A 16,841-nucleotide genomic window follows, 5' to 3' on the forward strand; every position below is an offset into this window, starting at 1 on the left:
TCAAAGTCTTTCACCTTAGTAGGTGCAGCAAGTGCTGTGTATCTCTGGACACGTGTTTCTGGGTTTTGCCCGTCATCAGCAGAGAGCAGCATATTTTGTGGGGTTGCTTGAAATGCCACCAAACGTCTTCTCAGGTTTATGTACCACTCTGGTGCGCAGGTGCCTCACCAAGGCTCGTCAGCCCGTTAGCTCAAGGGAGCCGTCATTCGACACAGTGCAAAAAAAAGGGGGAGCACACTGCCTCACACTCCAGCAAAAAGTTGGCCCCAATGCATCTTGGTAAATGCAGTCAGATTCGTTTCACATTAACAAAAGTAATCAAAGTCTTTCACCTTAGTAGGTGCAGCAAGTGCTGTGTATCTCTGGACACGTGTTTCTGGGTTTTGCCCGTCATCAGCAGAGAGCAGCATATTTTGTGGGGTTGCTTGAAATGCCACCAAACGTCTTCTCAGGTTTATGTACCACTCTGGTGCGCAGGTGCCTCACCAAGGCTCGTCAGCCCGTTAGCTCAAGGGAGCCGTCATTCGACACAGTGCAAAAAAAAGGGAGCACACTGCCTCACACTCCAGCAAAAAGTTGGCCCCAATGCATCTTGGTAAATGCAGTCAGATTCGTTTCACATTAACAAAAGTAATCAAAGTCTTTCACCTTAGTAGGTGCAGCAAGTGCTGTGTATCTCTGGACACGTGTTTCTGGGTTTTGCCCGTCATCAGCAGAGAGCAGCATATTTTGTGGGGTTGCTTGAAATGCCACCAAACGTCTTCTCAGGTTTATGTACCACTCTGGTGCGCAGGTGCCTCACCAAGGCTCGTCAGCCCGTTAGCTCAAGGGAGCCGTCATTCGACACAGTGCAAAAAAAAGGGAGCACACTGCCTCACACTCCAGCAAAAAGTTGGCCCCAATGCATCTTGGTAAATGCAGTCAGATTCGTTTCACATTAACAAAAGTAATCAAAGTCTTTCACCTTAGTAGGTGCAGCAAGTGCTGTGTATCTCTGGACACGTGTTTCTGGGTTTTGCCCGTCATCAGCAGAGAGCAGCATATTTTGTGGGGTTGCTTGAAATGCCACCAAACGTCTTCTCAGGTTTATGTACCACTCTGGTGCGCAGGTGCCTCACCAAGGCTCGTCAGCCCGTTAGCTCAAGGGAGCCGTCATTCGACACAGTGCAAAAAAAAGGGAGCACACTGCCTCACACTCCAGCAAAAAGTTGGCCCCAATGCATCTTGGTAAATGCAGTCAGATTCGTTTCACATTAACAAAAGTAATCAAAGTCTTTCACCTTAGTAGGTGCAGCAAGTGCTGTGTATCTCTGGACACGTGTTTCTGGGTTTTGCCCGTCATCAGCAGAGAGCAGCATATTTTGTGGGGTTGCTTGAAATGCCACCAAACGTCTTCTCAGGTTTATGTACCACTCTGGTGCGCAGGTGCCTCACCAAGGCTCGTCAGCCCGTTAGCTCAAGGGAGCCGTCATTCGACACAGTGCAAAAAAAAGGGAGCACACTGCCTCACACTCCAGCAAAAAGTTGGCCCCAATGCATCTTGGTAAATGCAGTCAGATTCGTTTCACATTAACAAAAGTAATCAAAGTCTTTCACCTTAGTAGGTGCAGCAAGTGCTGTGTATCTCTGGACACGTGTTTCTGGGTTTTGCCCGTCATCAGCAGAGAGCAGCATATTTTGTGGGGTTGCTTGAAATGCCACCAAACGTCTTCTCAGGTTTATGTACCACTCTGGTGCGCAGGTGCCTCACCAAGGCTCGTCAGCCCGTTAGCTCAAGGGAGCCGTCATTCGACACAGTGCAAAAAAAAGGGAGCACACTGCCTCACACTCCAGCAAAAAGTTGGCCCCAATGCATCTTGGTAAATGCAGTCAGATTCGTTTCACATTAACAAAAGTAATCAAAGTCTTTCACCTTAGTAGGTGCAGCAAGTGCTGTGTATCTCTGGACACGTGTTTCTGGGTTTTGCCCGTCATCAGCAGAGAGCAGCATATTTTGTGGGGTTGCTTGAAATGCCACCAAACGTCTTCTCAGGTTTATGTACCACTCTGGTGCGCAGGTGCCTCACCAAGGCTCGTCAGCCCGTTAGCTCAAGGGAGCCGTCATTCGACACAGTGCAAAAAAAAGGGAGCACACTGCCTCACACTCCAGCAAAAAGTTGGCCCCAATGCATCTTGGTAAATGCAGTCAGATTCGTTTCACATTAACAAAAGTAATCAAAGTCTTTCACCTTAGTAGGTGCAGCAAGTGCTGTGTATCTCTGGACACGTGTTTCTGGGTTTTGCCCGTCATCAGCAGAGAGCAGCATAGGACATGAGGGGCACACAGAGCTCTCTGTACGCAGCTTGTAAGCGGTGTGACACTGTGTGGTGGGACATGAGGGGCACACAGAGCTCTCTGGAGGCAGCTTGTAAGCGGAGTGACACTGTGGTGGGACATGAGGGGCACACAGATCTCTCTGCAAGCTGCTTGCAGGTGGAGTGAGGGGGTGGTGGGTAGAGGATGACACGTTGCATCATGACTGAGGGAGATTCAGTCCCGTGCAGCTCTTCCCTGTTTGTTTTCTTTCTCCATTAAGTGAGTTGGTGATTTTCTCACAAGCCTCTCGATGCTCTGGGGGCTGAAGCGATGGGGAGGAGGCGTGGCATACGGAGCACTCTGGGTCCCCCAGTGCAGAAACTACAGAGAGTCCATTAGTAGTCTGAACCGGGCTCAAGGGGCACTCGGGGAGCCGCTGCACCGGCCGACTCGTGCCGGGCCCCGAAGCATGAGCCAGAAGGAGGGACCACAGGGCGGAGGCCCGACCTCCTCATCTGCACGGGAAAGAGGAGGCTGGAGGGAGGGTGTGAAGAGGAGGCTGGAGGGAGGGCAACAGCCGGAGGAGGCTGGAGGCAAGGCAGCAGCCGGAGGCAGGGCAGGGCAGCAGCCGGAGGAGGCTGGAGGCAGGGCAGCAGCCGGAGGCAGGGCAGGGCAGCAGTCGGAGGAGGCTGGAGGGAGGGCATCAGCCGGAGGAGGATGGGCAGTGGGCAGTGGCCGGAGAAGAGTGGGCAGTGGCCGGAGGAGGCTGGGCAGTGGGCAGTAGCCGGAGGAGGATGTGCGGTGGCCGGAGAAGAGTGGGCAGTGGCCGGAGGAGGCTGGGCGGTGGGTAGTAGCTGGAGGAGGCTGGGCAGTAGGCAGCACCCACAGTAGGCTGGTCAGTGGGCAGCATCCTTGAGAAGTCAGAGGACCCTGGAGATGGGATGCGGTAGAACCCAGAAGAGCGGAAGCACTATCAGGGCAGAGCGGGCGGGCAGAGGCTCCAGGAGTATATTTTGCAGCCCCAGAGCCCCCCCATGTGACCTACACGTGGAGAGGAAGCAGAGGGCGGGGCCAGGGCCCCAGGGCCTCGCCTCATGCGCGTTAATCCATTGCTCGCCCTTCGTGTGCTTGTGTTGAATTGTTGTTTCTGCTTCCCATGCCTGGCCTTCACAGGTTTATTTGCGTTCATTAATAGATATTATGGCGCGTGCCAGCAGGGCCATGTGCTGCGCCTCGCGCGCGCCCAGACTCCCCGTGTGGCGCTCTTGGATGAGGCCGCTTGCGCTAAGCAGTGCTTGTTTCTCTTCCAGCCTTCGCCGAGCTCCAGACGGACATCAACGAGCTGACCAACAACATGGACGGCGTGAAGATCCCGTTCCTGGACTACAAGACGTACGCCATGAGGGTGCTGTTTCCCGGCATCGAGGAGCACCCCGTGCTCAAGGAGCTGGATGTGAGCCCCTTCCACCACCTCTACTGGTGTCTTTCTTTACTTCTGGGATAGAAAATGACTTTTAGAAAACCTGTTCTTGGGTCTTCTGCAGGTGACACTACCTTTCATTCAGGGGTGAAGGTGATAGCTCCCCAAAAGATGTCAGCTGCCTGGTAGGAGCTTTGGCTAGAATGCAAGACCCATAACCATGTAATCTTGGACAAACCAGTGACCCCAGCACGGTGGCCGCCCAGTAACCGCACACATACTGCTCGAAGTTCATGTCATTCTGGAGCAGAGGAGTCGTGATCGGTTCTTCTGGTGCGGAGAGGTTGGCTGATGTCCATGTCCTTCTGGGGCAGACCACCCATGTGGTCTTGAGGTCTGAGAAGGGGGCAGCTGATGATCTGGTCTATGTTCTTGCCTCATCTGTTGGCCGGTACTTGTCTGGTTCTTGAGGTGGCGGGAAGTCAATGTTTTTCTATTGTTGGTCGCGTCCTAAGGAGCAGAACGCTTCACAAGTTTTTAAAGTGGGGTCGGGGTTGTGATCACCGCCTCCCTCCGGATAAGAATCCATGGTGATGGTTTCTAGACTAGTGGGCAGTCAGTGGTAGGTACCGGTACCCCTTGGAGGTAGGGCATGCGAGGTTCCTGCAGGAGTCGGATGCTTGAAATTCATATCCCCTTGGTGCAGAGCAGTGCATGACACTTTCTGGAAATGAGGGTGGTTATATCTTGATTGTGTGCATCACATACACAGATAGACTAGTAGCATAAGTGACTCTTGAAGACACCAGTATTCTAATTCCATGCAGCATTCTCCAAAAGTCCTTTGACCTTCCTCGTTCAGCAGCAGGAGACACTTGAATTTCTGTAACATAGTACAGTGTAATATTTTTTGATTCTGGTGATTCTCTTGAGTACAAGGCTCCAAGGTGGAATTCTCCCCCTTAGTGATAGGGCAAGTACAACACCTTTGTACCTTTTTTCTCTCAGGGTAAAATATCAGATCTTTGAGGGTCTTCATTGGCTCTGCTAGGCTGAGACCCCTAGAAGGATTTGTGGGTTGAAGGATGATCTCTAAAAGCATCTTCCGTGTAACGATACAACGCAAAGCACCATCGTAACAATTTAATGTCATTTTATCTACAAGGTGTTTGGCATGCCCAGCAATGTCACGTAGGTGTCATCAAAGTGGCAGATGTTGACAGATCTAGTATGGTACCTTGAGCCCACTCAAACCCTGTCATAGTGTCTGTCCGAAGCCCTGTTCCCGTGTACGAGCTGTAACTCGCAGGTGGCTACACATTCTTCAGGTTTATGCATCAAGAAGGCTAATGGCCGATTACAGCAAAGGGTCCCACTTCAAGAGGCACCTGCTACAGAGACGTGCCAAAGAATGATACCGGGACTGCACCTCAGGCCCCCAGTATCCGTATGGATATGTTTCAATGGTAATGACAGATCGATACAAAATTGCTCATTCAGGTTTAGGAGCGTTCCTCTGTTTTAATCGCGAATCACGCAAACTCGGCCACTGCTAGGTATAGACATGACCTATTTTTTTCCTCAGCTGTTTGATATGCACTATATCTAGTTCCTCTATAATCTACCCCTCCATGTTCAGTAATCGCGTGCGGATTGAATGATCTTAACCCGCAGCAGTGGTGACTAGATTCCCATAGGATATAATGGGATTTAGATATTGGCGGGTGGGATATGTCACATTTGGCGGAATAACCCATCCTCTCAGTTCTAAATCCAACCCTATATTTTAAAGAATTTTCCAGAAGCATTTCAGTACCGGGGCAGCAGTACAACTTTCATTTTCCTTCTCTGCAAAAATGTAGATGGGAACTAAAATGCGGCCCTAAAATGTAGTCCTGGACAGGGGCAGTCATGTTTAAGGATCCCTCTAAATGAATTTACCTCAAGTGTTGGATGATGTCTCTGGAAACGTCTAGAATTGTTTTGCTTCAGAATACAATTCCATAGTTTGGGTCCAAAATACAGCCCAGCAGTCGATCAGGGAAGTGTGTTGGATAATTTGCTGCAGCGCGTCACTCCATGCTCTTCTGCTCATTCCATGGGTGGCTCCCCCAGCTGCAGCCACCCACTGCTTTCAGTACTTTGCATCCACCCTCCATTCCAAGCATCTCCCACTGAGCTGTACTATCATAGAGCGCACCAGTCTCACAACCAGTGCTCCGTTCCTCCATAGGTTTGTGACCATGGATTAGGTGACCAGCCTCCTTTCCGAGACCCTAGAACGGAGGAGGTACTTTCTTAAACTTCAGTCTGCCTTTGTGGAAATTATCAACAAAGGCAGCAGAAGATACTATGAATTCAAGTAGAACATATTTTAAATTTGGTCTCTTGGCAGCAAACTTAACCCCTTCTCAACTTACTCAAAAAAGTCTCCTTCATCTGGAAATGCAATTCCACTTGGGTGCGTTTTGTTTTCTGCTGTTCACTTGTACGGAAACAAAGTAATCATCTCTTTCCGAGCGGAAGAAAAGAGCTTCTCTACCTTAAAAGAAGCCCCCGTCCTCCTCAGACTGATTAATATTGAGTTCACTGTTGTGACCAGTGATGTCTCTAGATAAGAAGCTTTCATCGTAGTTTTACTCTCTGATAAAATATTTTGTGGTATTCAAGCTCTGTCCGGTGAAAGGCTTGTTTGGGGATAAGGTGGTTCCCTGGACCCATCTAAAGGCATCGGCCAATTGTTTCAGATTTTGATATCAATCAGGCTGTTGTTCTGCCAGCTTTTCACTCTATGGTAGTCATCCTCTCAGAGTGGTATTCTTATAGCCTGGATGTTGGGATGGGGGTGAAATGTGTGTTGGGTAAACTACATGGGATTGGTGTTTTCAGAAGGAGCCCTGTAACATTTTTTGGATGTTAAGCTCATTTGTTTAGATAATTGTATTCACAGTCAGAGGTGGTGTTGGCCCAACCCCCACATGAATGGTTTAAATTCCTCCAGGCGTAAGTATTGAAGCACAAACAATGGGATTTAAGTGTCAATCCCTAAGTATGTAGGACTGGCAACTGTTTGAACACAAGTATTGGGTCAGTCTTTCCCTAAACTCTTCTCGTCTGGCCATGAGGGTAAATTAGATCCTTCAGAAGAAGCAGATCTAAATGCCATGAAGGAACAAGACACAACCCCTACATTCCCTCAAGACCCCTCCACCGACAGTGTTCTGTCTTGTCTGCCCTTGTCCAGAGAATCTACAAAAATGTCAGTCCCCGGCTGCAAGCTCTGGAGACAGTGTTTCCTCACTTCACTGAGCCTATCATATCTGAAATCCCACCACTCAGAACCATCATTTCGATTTTCAAATATTTGTTCTTATTTTCCCACCACATTTTTAATACCAAGGGTTGTACTTGCAGTTGAAAAAACAGTGTGTAGGCGCCTTCAGTGGATTAACATGAAATTTTTGGCGTTTTTCATAGCAGTAAGGTTTATCTTGGACTATCCTGGGTTTCTTACAAAAAAGTACTGAGGACATTCACACCCACAACTCCATCTATCGACTTTTCTTTTTCACTGATAAATCTAAGCCTGCACAGCGCACCCTGCAAATCCATCACGCCAAATAAACGATCTGGTATTGATTAGCGAGAGAAGCTTGCAGAGGAAAGTGGCAGTCTGGGCCTAGCTGTCCAAGTGACGTTCTTAGGTTTTCTTTTAGATTAAGCATTGAACTTGAGCCACCAAACCCTTGTCACTTATGAGTCGACTGATTAAAAACTTAATCTTCTCGGAAAGCGACATCATGGGATTTCATTCGTTAGGACGCTGTAGTCCCTGCTCTTGTCACATCTCACCTGCAATTCAACAAGGACCTCAAGACCTGTCTCTTCAAATGAACTGCAACCTCCCCTAGCGCCTTGAGACTAACGGGTGATTATCCGCACTTTACAAGTACACCGATTGATTGATCTGCAATGGCAGCTGGCATCCCCAAGTCTGCACCACCACTTTCTCTCGTGCTGCACAGGGCTGGCATGCTTGTGACGGGGGGAGCTACAATTGTACCTCCCTGTCGGCTGTCATCACCTCGTGACGCACAGCTGCCTCTACAGTTTCATGGCTTTTACGTGAGACCCCCCAACACCTTGTGATCATTCCAGGGAGTCTGAGTTCTGCAGACAAAGAGCTCTTACCTGAAGAGAGCCCCCCACACCCAAAATGCAGAAACACTCTGCCCGTCTCTTTTCAGCAATCAACACTTCACCACATCTTTGTCCTTTGTTTCTGCTTTTGGTGCAGGGTGTCCTTTAATTAGCATTGTCTGCTCCTGTCCTTTAGCTTTGCTTCTCTGCACAGTGCCTGGAGGCCTCTGTGGGATTATGTTCGTTCATAGGAGATTTGATGGATGGATAAACTGGGGAACAGGAGGGCAGTTTTGTACCCTTTGGGTTTTCTGTTGGAGGTGGTAGCCCCTTGGGTAAAGTAACATCACTGGATAAAGAACCCCCTCTTCTGAGTCGCGATGGGCGGGACCCACTCTATCTTGTGAATGTTATCTCCCGACACTCAGGCCACTCTCCTGATGCCTTTTTGGAGTACTCCATGTTGGTGCTGTCATAGTTTGACCCTTGCTTTAGCCAAGACTGCTGGTTTAAGGGTAACAATACTTAAGTTTGTAGGTGACTATGCCTATCCTACAAGCCGCAACTGTTGTCTCAATCCTCCCGGCTCACAAGCAGCACCTCACCAAAAACCCAAACAGTCAAAGGTGATTTGTGGCAGCCTTTGCGCATGGTTTCAAGAGTGTGACGTCTCAGGGAGAGTCGTGGTTAAACGGAGATTACCCCTTTCTCACAGATATATCATGTCTCTATGAAACACAGGCAATGAAGAACAACCAGTAAAGTTTCAACAGGTTTTATTCAGAAAAACTGCAATCTGCGATAGGTTGCGTGGGCTGCAATGATTAGGATAATGAACAGTGCAAGAAACAGAATGGTAAAGACGAGTCGTTAATACAAAGACCCCCGCCATCTTGCATAAACATGAAATGACATAGTATGGGATATATCCTAGTACCCTAGGATGATGAGCCCAATCTCTAGCCTAAAAGAGAGCTAGGTATGTTAAACCTAATATGCCAATGCCATGTCGATGAGAAGATCCCCCAACCCTCGTTACTTTGGAATGAGGTCTCTAGCTCAGTCTCCATAGGGACACGAAGACTGGGTCAACGTGAAGGCGACGTGCAGCAGCGATGGCATCTGGTCGGAATCCCTCTGACTATCTGTTTAAGTGAGGAGCATTTATACAGATCAGCTTGGTCCCCTGACGTAGGTCTGTTCCCAAACAATAGTTAACAAGACATGCTTGGGACAGTAATTTATATAAACAATTCCTTCAAAAGCGTGAAGAAGGAAAGTACCTAATGTGAACACCTACAGTTTCTTTGTCACTTGATTTTGACACCTTAGCACAGTGGCTAAACTCAAACATGGGCCTAACTAAAAACAAGGCAGCCATCTTAAAAGATTTAATTAAATGCGCTAAAACAGAGCACGCTAAGTAGGGTAAAAGTCCTCACGTGACGGGGGCACAGGCTGCAAGCCAGAGGCTAAGCTACCTCTTGTATCCCATTAAAACAAAATAGGATTCGCTACAGAGCTGTCCTCCTTCTGCCACGGAAGGGGTATGAACATGACACTTGGACACTGGAGAAGAGGCGCCCTTCTGGGTGAAACCAGCTTGCTTCTTCTGATGAAGTCAAATCAAATCAAATCAAATCATAAATATTTATAAAGCGCGCTACTCACCCGTGCGGGTCTCAAGGCGCTAGGGGGAAGGGGTTACTGCTGCTCGAAGAGCCAGGTCTTGAGTAGTCTCCGGAATGCGGAGTGGTCCTGGGTGGTCCTGAGGATGGTGGGGAGGGAGTTCCATGTCTTGGCCGCCAGGTAGGAGAAGGACCTCCCACCTGCCGTGGTGCGGCGGATGCGAGGGACGGCGGCGAGAGCGAGGTTGGCGGAGCGAAGAGGACGGGTGGGTGTGTAGAAGCTGAGGCGGTGGTTGAGGTATTCGGGTCCCTTGTTGTGGAGGGCTTTGTGTGCGTGGGTGAGGAGTCAGAAGGTGATCCTTTTGTTGACGGGAAGCCAGTGCAGGTGTCTCAGGTGAGCGGAGATGTGGCTGTTGCGGGGTATGTTGCGGATGAGGCGGGCAGAGGCGTTTTGAATTCGTTGCAGACGTTTCTGGAGTTTGGCTGTGGTTCCTGCGTATAGGGTGTTGCCGTAGTCCAGGTGGCTTGTGACGAGGGCGTGGGTCACGGTCTTTCTGGTGTCGGCGGGGATCCAACGGAAGATCTTTCGGAGCATGCGGAGGGTGAGGAAGCCGGAGGATGATACGGCGTTGACTTGTTTGGTCATGGTGAGAAGTGGGTCCAAGATGAAACCGAGGTTGCGTGCGTGGTCAGAGGGGGTCGGGTCGGTGAGGTGCCAAGGGCCGTGGGCCACCAGGAGTCGTCCCAGGCGGTACGGGTGTTTCCGAGGATGAGGGCTTCTGTTTTGTCTGAGTTCAGTTTCAGACGGCTGAGTTTCATCCAAACTGCGACGTCTTTCATTCCATCTTGCAGGTTGGAGAAGAAGTCAGACATTTGATGGTGTTCTGGGGACCCAATGACTAATGGTCAGATGTATTCCAAACAGCTTCTGGCCCTTACCAAGATGCTCATTCTTTAGAATTGTTGTTGTGGGTATCCATCTATGCTAAGTAAGAGAGAAAGTATATACAAATGTCCAACCAAGTGTGATCCATGAAAGTGTCTATAACTATCACATTCTCTGCTTCTTCCCGTTTTACGTAGACTCCTCCGAACGTAGAAAAGGCTCTCCGGCTCTTCGGGCAGCTCCTCAACAATAAGGTTTTCCTACTAACCTTCATCCACACCTTGGAGGCGCAGCGCAGCTTCTCCATGCGGGACCGTGGCAACGTGGCGTCTCTCACCATGGTGACGCTGCAGGGCCGGATGGAGTACGCCACCGTGGTGCTGAAGCAGCTTCTCTCCGACCTGATTGAGAAGAACCTGGAGAACAAAAACCATCCCAAGCTGCTCCTCCGCAGGTAGGAAGCACCCTCAAGGACTCCAGAAGCACTAGGCCATCCTCAGTAGAGATAAATGGGGCTTCTTTGCCTTGAAGTGCGATGGGTAATGCCTAATTCATTCTCTTTGCAGAACGGAGTCCGTAGCGGAGAAGATGCTGACGAACTGGTTTACCTTCCTGCTGTACCGATTCCTGAAGGTGAGCTTTTGTTTATAAGAGTGAGGGAGAGACAAAGGCTGGCAGTTGTGCAGGACAAAGAGGGTTGAGAAATATATAGTGGGTAAAAAAGAAATACCAAAATTGGAATGGAGTTCAGTGCATCTAAGGTGCGTAGGGGTCTGTAGATACCCGAACCCTAAGTTTCCCTCTCAGGGTTGGGGTGATGGGCTCTCAGGCTGGTCAGTCTCGCAGCTCTTTGCTCTGGGGTTTATCGTCTCGGGTTATGGTGGTGGCTCAGCGTAATCAGACTTGCAGCTCGTGAGCTGTTAGTTTGATCTTCCCCTTGGGTACCTGGAGCTGAGCATTGTCACACTCCTGGTCCTTTAGCCACAAGGTCTCTGTGTGGGCTGTGATGGGGACCGGCAGGGACAGGTTCATCATTACCGCTAGGATTTAGCTTCTGTGTTGGTTGTGATGGCGTAGAGGAGGTCAGGTGACTGAGACTGCGCTTCAGGTCTGGGTTCTGTCCTCCCTCTGAAAGGTCAGACTCTGCCCCTCTCCTCCAAGGCTGGTCCTGTTTCTGGGTTACCATGGTGGGCTTCAGATGGGTCAGACTTCTCTTCAGTTCTAGGGCTCGTCTTCCCTCTAGGTTTGATGGTTGAGTTCCCAGGGGTCAGACTCTGCCCCTCTCCTCTAAGGATGGTCCTGTTTCTGGGTTATAAGGGTAGAGTTTGGATGGGTCAGACTTCTCTCTTCAGTTCCAGGGCTGGTCTTCTCTCTAGGTTTGATGGTTGAGTTCACTGAGGTCAGACTCTGCCCCTCTCCTCCAAGGCTGGTCCTGTTTCTGGTTACGATGATAGACTTCAGACGGGTCAGGCTATTATTTTCAGTTCCAGGGCTTCTCTTCCCTCTAGGTTTGATGGTTGAGGTGAGAGGTCAGACTCTGCTCCTCTCCTCCAAGGCTGGTCCTGTTTCTGGTTTATGATGATAGACTTCAGATGGGTCAAACATCTCTTCAGTTCTAGGGCTCGTCTTCACTCTAGGTTTGATGGTTGAGTTTACTGAGGTCAGACTCTGCTCCTCTCCTCCAAGGCTGGTCCTGTTTCTGGGTTACGATGATAGACTTCAGATGGGTCAGACGTTTCTTTTCAGTTCTAGGGCTCTCTTCCATATAGGTTTGATGGTAGAGTTCACTGAGTTCAGACTCTGTTTCTCACCTCCGAGGCTGGTCCTGTTTCTGGGTTACCGTGGTAGAGTTTGGATGGGTCAGACTTCTCTTTTCAGTTCTAGGGCTTGTCTTCTCCTTAGGTTTGATGGTTGAGCTGAGAGGTCAGACTCTACTCCTCTCCTCCAAGGCTGGTCTTGTTTCTGGGTTATAACAGTAGAGTTTGGATGGGTCAGACATCGCTTTTCAGTTCCAGGGCTGGTCTTCTCTCTAGGTTTGATGGCTGAGTTCAGAGGTCAGATTCTGCTCTTCTCCTCCAAGCCTGGTCTTGTCCTGGGTTATAAGGGTAGAGTTTGGATGGGTCAGACATCTCTTTTCAGTTCTAGGGGTCGTCTTCTCTCTAGGTTTGATGGCTGAGTTCAGAGGTCAGACTCTGCACCTCTCCTCCAAGGCTGGTCCTGTTTCAGTGTTACAATGATAGACTTCAGATGGGTCAGACTTCTCTTCAGTTCCAGGGCTTCTCTTCCCTCTAGGTTTGATGGTTGCGTTCAGAGTTCAGTCTCTTTCTCCCCTCTAAAGCTTCTCCTGTGCCCGGGTTACCACGGTGGGCTTCGGTGAGGCAGAACTTATCCTCAGTTCTGAGTTACTCTTCTCCCTGGTTTGTGGTGGGTTCAGGATCTCGGGCTCCGTTCCTCGGCCCCGGGTTGTGATTCTAGGGCTCCTCGCTGCGTTGTTTACACACTGTGTTCTCGTGTCCCCCGCAGGAGTGTGCAGGCGAGCCCCTCTTCATGCTGTACTGCGCCATCAAGCAGCAGATGGAGAAGGGGCCCATCGACTCCATCACCGGGGAGGCCCGCTACTCGCTCAGTGAGGACAAGCTCATCCGGCAGCAGATCGACTACAAAATGCTGGTGAGTTCTCAGCATGCTTAATTTGTGCTAGTTGTTTCCGGTGCGGAGCACCGGCACTTATTTTTGAGGGCTTGCACTTATTTGTCTGCCTCAGTCATTTACTGCGAGCAAAAGACAGAGATGGGGAAGAGAAAAACGAAAAAGTGTCAGAAAGGGGAAAAGCAGAAAGCTGCAAGTGTGAGCTGAAGGGGCAGGGAATGGCTGTAAATGGGTTAAAGAGGCCCGAGATGGCTTCAGGATTAGCTGCCTCAGTATTCCGTGTTCGCACATTTAATTGCAGCAGCTGCGTGTTTAAGAGGTCGTCTTTGGGCACCGGCGCGTTTTTATTTACAAATTAAACACTGGTCCTCAGTAGGGATGACCTGGCTTTAGCATGCAATTGGCCTGACCTTTGATATCAGTCATGTGCTGTCACAGTTTGTGTTGTCTCTTAATGCTCGTTACTGTGAGGGGGGGGCGGGAGGGGGTTCTCAAGGTTTGTACATAGAGAACCTAAGCTGCTCAGACCGTAGGTCTGTTACTTTGTGTGCTGAATTACGAAAGGTTGTTACGTCATTGCTACGTACAGGCGCAGCCCCTTCCAAAGATCAGAAGGTGCCCTCTTGGGCACATTCCCCAGGGCACTATCCAGGCGACAGGTGCCCTGTGTCCGCTACAGAACTCGATGCACACACAGTTCTATCCTGCAGCTCTGACGGGTAACGGAGTACTCCGGTTCAGAGTGCCAAGACCCGTGGCGCAAGCGCTATGCTTTGGTACCCTCTTATATCAGTTTACGTGGTTAAACTCAGACAGGAATGCGTGATCGTGTTTCCAGTGCCCTCCAGCTTCATCCACGAGGGCGCAGAACGCTTACAGAATGGAATTCCCATCACAGCCAGCAGTTAGCGGCCGCCAATAGACCTTTTCTAAGTTGTAGGTTTTTAATACCATCCTTATAATACCTCTTGCCCTCATCTTGCCCCTGTATCTCACTGTCAACTCTTTTCTGCCCCATTCTAGTGCACTTTTCTATTCGGTTTTCTCGAGCGTTATTGGCCATTTGAAGGCTACAAGCCATGCCTCCTGGTACCAGCATCTCTTCTGCCTGCTAGCCAAAGGATTTCTTCTTTTCCCTTCTGGAGTTTGCTTTTTCTTTTCCTTTATGTGACATTTTGTCATCAAGGCTCGCTTGTGCCTTGCTCCTGGGCAGACAGCGTACACCACTCCCCCAGGCTGCCCCTGGCATGGATGTCCGCCTGGGGCTCATGCCAGTCGGTGCTGGCTGTACAAGCAGCAGACCGTTGCCTCTGGTCTCCGGGCCACTCTGCTCCAGGGTGACCACACCATCACAGGCTGGTTCTGCCACTCCGCCTCCGTGGTAGGTGGCTTCCTACGTCATCACTTGCTGTTCGCGTCACTCTGCGCTCTACTGCAGCCACTGCGCCTCTGTGGCACATACATGGGTGGCTACATGCTCTCCGTAGCGCCGCGCTCCAGTGTAGCCAGGGCCCTCAGTGGCACATACATGGGTGGCTACATGCTCTCCGTAGCGCCGCGCTCCAGTGTAGCCAGGGCCCTCAGTGGCACATACATGGGTGGCTACATGCTCTCCGTAGCGCCGCGCTCCAGTGTAGCCAGGCGCCTCAGTGGCACATACATGGGTGGCTACATGCTGCCCGTAGCGCCGCGCTCCAGTGTAGCCAGGCGCCTCAGTGGCACATACATGGGTGGCTACATGCTCTCCGTAGCGCTGCGCTCCAGTGTAGCCGGGGCCACTCAGTGACACATACATGGGTGGCTACATGCTCTCCGTAGCGCTGCGCTCCAGTGTAGCCAGGGCCCTCAGTGGCACATACATGGGTGGCTACATGCTGTCCGTAGCGCCGCGCTCCAGTGTAGCCAGGGCCCTCAGTGGCACATACATGGGTGGCTACATGCTCTCCGTAGCGCCGCGCTCCAGTGTAGCCAGGGCGCCTCTGTGGCACATACTGTCCGTAGCGCCGCGCTCCAGTGTAGCCAGGGCGCCTCTGTGGCACATACTGTCCGTAGCGCCGCGCTCCAGTGTAGCCAGGGCGCCTCTGTGGCACATACATGGGTTTCTACATGCTCTCCGTAGCGCCACGCTCCAGTGTAGCCAGGCGCCTCAGTGGCACATACATGGGTGGCTACATGCTGTCCGTAGCGCCGCACTCCAGTGTAGCCGGGGCCACTCAGTGGCACATACATGGGTGGCTACATGCTGTCCGTAGCGCCGCGCTCCAGTGTAGCCAGGGCGCCTCTGTGGCACATACATGGGTTTCTACATGCTCTCCGTAGCGCCACGCTCCAGTGTAGCCGGGGCCTCTCAGTGGCACATACATGGGTGGCTACATGCTCTCCGTAGCGCCACGCTCCAGTGTAGCCAGGCGCCTCTGTGGCACATACATGGGTGGCTACATGCTCTCCGTAGCGCCGCGCTCCAGTGTAGCCAGGGCGCCTCTGTGGCACATACATGGGTGGCTACATGCTCTCCGTAGCGCCGCGCTCCAGTGTAGCCGGGGCCACTCAGTGACACATACATGGGTGGCTACATGCTCTCCGTAGCGCTGCGCTCCAGTGTAGCCAGGGCGCCTCTGTGACACATACATGGGTGGCTACATGCTCTCCGTAGCGCCGCGCTCCAGTGTAGCCAGGGCCCTCAGTGGCACATACATGGGTGGCTACATGCTGTCCGTAGCGCCGCGCTCCAGTGTAGCCAGGCGCCTCAGTGGCACATACATGGGTGGCTACATGCTGTCCGTAGCGCCGCGCTCCAGTGTAGCCGGGGCGCCTCAGTGGCACATACATGGGTGGCTACATGCTGTCCGTAGCGCCGCGCTCCAGTGTAGCCGGGGCCACTCAGTGGCACATACATGGGTGGCTACATGCTGTCCGTAGCGCCGCGCTCCAGTGTAGCCGGGGCCACTCAGTGGCACATACATGGGTGGCTACATGCTGTCCGTAGCGCCGCGCTCCAGTGTAGCCAGGCGCCTCAGTGGCACATACATGGGTGGCTACATGCTGTCCGTAGCGCCGCGCTCCAGTGTAGCCGGGGCCACTCAGTGGCACATACATGGGTGGCTACATGCTGTCCGTAGCGCCGCGCTCCAGTGTAGCCAGGCGCCTCAGTGGCACATACATGGGTGGCTACATGCTCTCCGTAGCGCCGCGCTCCAGTGTAGCCAGGGCCCTCAGTGGCACATACATGGGTGGCTACATGCTGTCCGTAGCGCCGCGCTTCAGTGTAGCCGGGGCCACTCAGTGGCACATACATGGGTGGCTACATGCTGTCCGTAGCGCCGCGCTCCAGTGTAGCCAGGGCGCCTCTGTGGCAGATACATGGGTGGCTACATGCTGTCCGTAGCGCCGCGCTCCAGTGTAGCCGGGGCGCCTCTGTGGCACATACATGGGTGGCTACATGCTGTCCGTAGCGCCGCGCTCCAGTGTAGCCGGGGCGCCTCTGTGGCACATACATGGGTGGCTACATGCTGTCCGTAGCGCCGCGCTCCAGTGTAGCCGGGGCGCCTCTGTGGCACATACATGGGTGGCTACATGCTGTCCGTAGCGCCGCGCTTCAGTGTAGCCGGGGCCACTCAGTGGCACATACATGGGTGGCTACATGCTGTCCGTAGCGCCGCGCTCCAGTGTAGCCAGGGCGCCTCTGTGGCACATACATGGGTGGCTACATGCTGTCCGTAGCGCCGCGCTCCAGTGTAGCCAGGGCCCTCAGTGGCACATACATGGGTGGCTACATGCTGTCCGTAGCGCCGCGCTCCAGTGTAGCCAGGGCCCTCAGTGGCA

The 16,841-nt window shown here is 51.9% G+C and overlaps 1 protein-coding gene across 1 annotated transcript in view; it reads left to right on the top strand.

Moving 5' to 3' along the window:
• PLXNA3 (plexin A3) overlaps positions 1-16,841 on the top strand; it is a 460,104-nt gene that overhangs the window by 393,710 nt on the left and 49,553 nt on the right. Inside the window, exons 21-24 of the mRNA XM_069209502.1 lie at positions 3,607-3,749; positions 10,568-10,824; positions 10,937-11,003; positions 12,894-13,040. Of these exons, the coding sequence (XP_069065603.1) occupies positions 3,607-3,749; positions 10,568-10,824; positions 10,937-11,003; positions 12,894-13,040 (614 nt within the window). The remainder of the gene's footprint in view (positions 1-3,606; positions 3,750-10,567; positions 10,825-10,936; positions 11,004-12,893; positions 13,041-16,841) is intronic.

Source organism: Pleurodeles waltl, chromosome 10 (assembly GCF_031143425.1).
Source record: "Pleurodeles waltl isolate 20211129_DDA chromosome 10, aPleWal1.hap1.20221129, whole genome shotgun sequence".
In the NCBI taxonomy this organism is placed as follows: domain Eukaryota; kingdom Metazoa; phylum Chordata; class Amphibia; order Caudata; family Salamandridae; genus Pleurodeles; species Pleurodeles waltl.